At 47.2% G+C, this 6,000-nt stretch overlaps 1 protein-coding gene across 3 annotated transcripts in view; it reads right to left on the bottom strand.

Moving 5' to 3' along the window:
* Positions 1–1,952: 1,952 nt before the first annotated feature.
* ASXL2 (ASXL transcriptional regulator 2) overlaps positions 1,953–6,000 on the bottom strand; it is a 166,723-nt gene continuing 162,675 nt past the window's right edge. For all 3 annotated transcript variants that reach the window (XM_044663756.1, XM_044663757.1, XM_044663754.1), the window contains 2 exons: positions 5,020–5,737; positions 1,953–4,625 (listed from right to left, as the gene is read on the bottom strand). In XM_044663756.1, coding sequence (XP_044519691.1) covers positions 2,157–4,625; positions 5,020–5,737 — 3,187 coding nt within the window. In that variant the 3' untranslated portion in view covers positions 1,953–2,156. The remainder of the gene's footprint in view (positions 4,626–5,019; positions 5,738–6,000) is intronic.

Here is a 6,000-nt window from a genome sequence, read left to right as displayed (position 1 = left end):
GAAGTTTTCCTTCCTCTGCAGGTGGCTCATTTGTCTATCCCTAGATTAAAGGAACAACCAAGAATTTTCCTCAATCTATATGTTGACCCGCCCCTAACACCACTACTCGCACAGGAAACGAAGGAGAGACAAGGAATGAAGTAACCCACCAGCAGGTCAAATCCTTCACTTATGATCTCCTCAACTTGCTAAGAGCATTTCTACCTGCAGCTAGACAGGGCAGAACAAACCCATAGGTCTGACCCACCTGCTGAGGACTTAATTGGAGCAGCTGCTGCCAACCTAGGGATTCCTGCAGTCCTCCTTCTTCGTGGCTGTATGTGCATAGGGGTCAATAATGGAAGGATTTTATGCCAATCAGAGTCCCTATAACTGCATTCAGGCCACAAGCCAGGGAACAAAGAGAGACTAGTAATGGTGATGTAAATCTTCTAGAAAGTTTGGAATGGGGGTGGGGTCAAGACTGTGTAGTTTGAGAGAAAAGACAAGGAGGAAAAAAAAAAGTTAAATGGAAAGAGAACAAGTAACACTAAACTGGGACCTCTTAATATCTCCCACTCTGGAATGTACTTTTAAAATTCTAAAATGTTTTGGATTTCACAAGTGCCATGCCCTGAATACCAAGTCTGGATGCAACTAGTTGTATTTGTCAGCTGCACGGATAATTCTATTTCACACACTTGGAATTAGACCTTCTATTTTTCTGCAAATCAAGATCACTCCAAATTTATGAAATAATTTTGGCTGCTGCCTCAGGCCCACTAAACCAACAATGACTTCTAGTCCTCTTTAGCCAGGGCTCATTCCTCCATTCTAGTTTTGTACTCCCAGGTGAATCTGCTGTTTCTCCCATGTTTGTTTGTAGCCATCATTACCCCTAGGCTTTCCAGAGCAGACATGGACAAACTGAGGGTTTGGTATTTTCAAAAATATGAAAAGTGCCCGACTTGTATCTTAAAAAATATATATACATATATAAATTTAAAAATATATAAATTATTAGCCTAGTACATGCCCCGCAATGGCCTGTCAGGCCAAAACGAGTGTAACAGAAGCTGCAATTGTGGCATTAGTCACTTATGCCATCTAAGGACTGTCTGCTCAGCATTGAGTGTCTGGTTGAGGAAAGAAGGATGAGGCTATTTCAAGGCTAGTGTTTAAACTAAGCAAAGCTTTGCTCTTCCATGCCCCAACAATTTCAAATAACCCCCAAAGGAAATATAGCCCAGCTTCTATTACTATCCTTTTTATTTATTTATTTATTTTTTGGGGTGTCTGCTGCTGACCTACCCAAGAGCTCCCAGGAATGACTAAGTGCTCATTATTATTGCTGGAATCACTGCCCTACCCAAGCTAGCGGGCAGTCAGGCCCAAGGTGCTGCACCCTTCCTAGACTACCCTGTCTCAGGGCACGTGGGTGGGGTTGGGAGAATGGCAAGTATCCACAAGTGAAGTGCTCAGACGCCACACAGCTTCTGGGAGACAAGGCACAGAAGCTGGTCAGAGCTGGTGGAAAAACGGTTTGTAATGCTCTTGTGAAATCAATGCCTTATTAATGACCAAAGGGAACAAGGCTCTCTCTTAGGCAAAGGGGCTAAGTACATCCAGTGCTCAGACCCTTGGAGGAGGCCAAGTAATTCCTCTAACCAGAATTTCAAGGCCTTTGTTAGGACAGAGAGCCATTACATCTGGCCCTTCCCTCTAACCTTCCTTTCCTCAGCCTAACTCACAGGGGAGAGGTTGGGAGGGGACTGGCTCTCTTCTTCCAGGGTAACAAGCTTTTCTGAGTCATCTGAACTGGAACCAAAACATAAGTCCATGGTAATACATTATCTCCTAAACACTTGGAAAAATAATTTTTAAACAAAATAATGTGACATATTTACATGATTTTATAAGTGCAAACTTGTCACAATTCACAAAGTCTTGCTTGACTTAGACTTACTGTACAACAAGGTGCTCTTCCATTAAAATGAAAAACTGTATTCTGTATTCCTGATTATGTAACATTTATCTTGAGTAAGACAATTGAAATTAAGTTATTTCTTCCTGTGATTCCAAAAGAAGGACCTATACACACTTGTGTCTCTCTCTATATTTGTCTACCCCCTTCTTTCTCCTTTAGGGTCTCTCATTTTCTGCTCTTCCATCATCTCTCACCGGACCACGAGGCAGGAGACACATAGTTTGGAGGGGCCGATGCAATCATCATGGCAGAAGGCACCGCAGCCTTTGCACATGATCATGGCTTTCAACCTGCAATAGCATTTTGAAGGTGAGTCCTCCACACTGTTTTCTTCAGGGAAGGCCTGCACAGGGAGGGTCTGTCCATGGCTGCTGGGGTTCATTGCCTGGCTAGCAGGGATGGTGGTGACTGTCACTGAGAAGGACATGACATCTCCCATGTTGCTAGACACCTGATTACAGTCAGGCATCCCTGACACAGCAGAGCTGTGGTCCACGTCAGAAGAAGTAGAGACATTGATCATGCCTCTATAGCTAGGCCCAAGCTGGCCGGGGGGACTTCCATAAAGCTTTGGGGTCTGCAATGGGGGAAGGAGCAGAGGTTGATGTGTGGGGCTATCTGTGGGAAGAGGAAGAGTACCATATAGCTCAGGGCTATTATTTATCATCTTTCCCCTCATTGCATGGGCCATTCGTTCTTGTGCTGCCTGAATGAAATCTCTGGCCAGGGTGTTTCCATCAAATACTTGACCTGTAGGAAAGAGGTGGAAATTCTCCTTGCTGACAGTGGCGTGCCGTGCCACTGGTGCCTCAGCTTTCATATTCTTGGTGGTTAGAGTGTCATACGTCGATAGGGTATCTCTGCTATAGGCTCCTGGGCCTCCTTCACACTTGCCAGAAACCTGGGAAGCTAAGGGCTCCTCTTTCACCAGGATCTGGTCCTCTTCCTCCTCCTCCTCAGTACTCTCTTCATCAGTCTCGTCTTCATCTTTACTGCTGTTGCCGTCTGCTGCAGCCCCTTTGTAGTCCTGGTGTTCCATTTTAAAGGCCTCAGGAGGGCTATTCAGACAGAAACGATCCTCTGAATTCATGGACTGGGCTCTCTTAAAGCTCTCTGAACCCCGGCCATAGGTGGAAATGTTGAGTAAGTAGTGGCCTGACATGGCAGGCTTGGATGTCCTTCTGCCTGCAAAACCCAGCATGAACCTCTGGCTGGTAGAGATGTCTTCTAATTGGAAACCTGAGTGAGTGAGGCTGAACTGGGTGGGCTGCAAGACTGACAGCAGGTTCTGCCTCTGAACCCTTTTAATGAGCGTCTGCAAAAGCTGCTCTTGGGTTACCTTATTGAGTCCTTCTTGGCAAGGATACTGATCAATGTTAGAGTCCCTCAGGTCCTTTCCTGAGAAGAGGTGGAGGGTCCTTGGGACCTGGGGCAACTGTTTGCTCTGATGGACTTTCTCCAAGTGAGGTGTAGACAGATGAGACTGTCTCTCACTACCTTCCCCTCTGGCACTAGTTCCTGTAATGCTGGTGTCCCTGGGTGCCCCTGTCCCTTTCTCCTCCTTCACAACCAATGGAACAGTTTTCATTTCTACTTTGGTGAGAGGCTTAGGCAGTATCTGCTCCAAGGGAACATCTTTGCCTTGGAGCAGCTGGGTGACCAAAGGGTTATTAGCAGGAATACTAGAGCTTGGCCGTGCAGTGGGTCCGCTTGGATTTGAGGAAGCTCCTGGAGCTTTAAGGCTAGAGGTTGGCAAAGTGCTAGAGGATGGAGCTGATACAGTAGTAGGTGCTGCAGAAACACTGGTCTGGGGAGGCAGAGGCTTTTCTAAAGTGGCTGCTATTGGTAAAGTTGTCAAAGAGGAGGGAGCCCCCTCCAAAGAAGCACTGGGACTTGTCTCTACTACAGCTGCAACACTTGGTATGTCCTTCCTAGAACTCGCTCTAGGCTCAACTGTGCATTCTGCTGTAACCTGAGCAGGTGGGGTCCCTGAGGTCAGGGCTGAGCCTGCTGATGGAGAAGGTGCTTTCTCTTGTTTGAAGTTATTGGGAATCTGGGAAGGGCTACAGGGAACCATTCTGTCAGTCCCCAAAGAGGAATCTGGGTTTTCAATTTTCAGCTTCTCTATAGTTGGTGGGGGTGGGTTAGTGAGGGCTGGGGAGGGGCTCCTTGGACATGCTCCACTGCCTGCAGCTCTGGCTGGTAAGGAGGGGGCTTGCTGTAGTTGTGCTCTAGAGATACCGTGAGGTGATGCCGGGCCTGGGGCCTTGGTCTCAATTTGGGATTGAGTCTCTGGACCGTTGGGTAAAAGCTCTCTCGTACCTCCCCTGCTTCCAGTTCCTGCCAGTTCCAGTGTGTTCCCTTTTCCAGTTTCACTGGTTCCACCTGATCCTGGATCCCCTCCTTTTCCTGCTGCTCCTTCTCCTCCCCCTCCTGGGCCAGGTCCTGGGATGGTCCCCCCAACAGAGGCAGCTGCAGCAGCGGCGGCGGCAGCAGCAGCGGCTGCCCTCTGGGCTTTGGCCAGCTGGGCTTTTGCTTTGATGTCTGCAAGGGTTCTGGCTCCTGTTCTGTTGGGACTAGTGATAGAGGCTGGAAAACGAACCCTGGGAGAGACCTGTCCTGTAGGAAATGGCACGTGGGAGATTCTGGAGACCGGGATCTGGGGGGAGGGACAGAAATGAAACGTGACTTAGTTTCTGTTGACATTATGTAACGAAAGCTTATCAGCACTCAAGATATAAACAGGGTTCAACTGCCTCCATCTTGCCAGAATGTCTGTTTCCTCTACAATTTCTCTATTCACTCCCAGAGCCTCTATTTCCTGTAGTCAGCATATTTATAGCCATTCTTAAATATCTATGCTACAGATTTTGCTCTCAGGAGGCCATTAAGTAATTTCTACTAAATTGTGATCTGATAATGAAATGTTCAGCCCCATCTGAGGGGCAAATGCTTGGAATAACATCAAAATAACAGCTCTTTAATAAGTCTGAGTGGAAGTCCAGGTTCCAGTAAGTACCCCCCTTTACCCACCGATTCCTCTCCTTTCTTACCTTGAGTGGTGGTACTTTTCGAACCTGCACCCTTTCCCCTCTGAAGAGAAAGGGCTGCTGAGAGGCTTGAAGTGACTGCTGGTGCTGGTGGTTCTCAAGGACACGAGGCCTTTTCTCCCAGCTCATGGGGGTCTCTTCTTGGGTGAGTGAAGATTTCCTCTTGAGGCCTTCTGGGTTCAGATCACTGTGCTCTGAGGGAGAGGCTTCTTTCACAGTGTTCTCCAGAGGATTTTCTTCTGTGACTGGTCTCATGATTGGTTTTCCAATTCCTGGGCTCTTTGGTTTGGTTGGAGTCAAAATAGGTGTGCCTTTGTTTTCCTTTACGGTGGGAGTAGCTGTAGTGAGATGATTTTCATTTTCAGGCTTTGGCTCAACAGAGGTTACTGGCTTCCTTTGGTCTAAGGGGTCCTCCTCCTCTGGGCCTGCAACAAGGCCTGTTCTGTTCTGCTCAATGACATTGCTAGTTGAGGAAACTAAAGGCTCAGGGGATTTGGAAGGTTTGGGCAACACTTCTTCTATGCTCTCTCCTGAATCTTTCCTTACTGGGGACAGCACCTGCACTGGTTTACACTCTGCTTCAGGAGCCGTCATCACTGTTTTGGTAGGAGGTTCTTCTGAAGGTGGTATGGATTTTGGTTGCTCAGTTGGGGGTTTCCTCATTTTTAGGTCACTGGTAGCACTAGTCAGCTTCTTGGACTCTTCAAGGCTCAACCCAGAACTAAAAAGTGGAAGAAAAAACAAACCATTGAGACGTCTATTTTAGTGAGACTCTTATAGTGAGTTATCATCTGTCATAGGGTACTAAATGCTCTGGTTAATGGCAATGTTCAACTTCAAAGTGTGCTTATCTATGGTCATATGGTAGCCATGGCACATCTCTATCTTATTCCAGGGAAACTTGGAGAAGGCCTAAAAAGCTCCCCTGTATGTCCTAATGTTTGTGTGTGTGCTAAGGAAGGAGAATTGGGATTAGAGAGAGGG

The sequence above is a fragment of the Gracilinanus agilis genome, chromosome 2 (assembly GCF_016433145.1).
Source record: "Gracilinanus agilis isolate LMUSP501 chromosome 2, AgileGrace, whole genome shotgun sequence".
Taxonomy (NCBI): domain Eukaryota; kingdom Metazoa; phylum Chordata; class Mammalia; order Didelphimorphia; family Didelphidae; genus Gracilinanus; species Gracilinanus agilis.
Note: the sequence above shows the minus strand (reverse complement) of the source record. Positions and strands in the feature narration are given on the sequence as shown.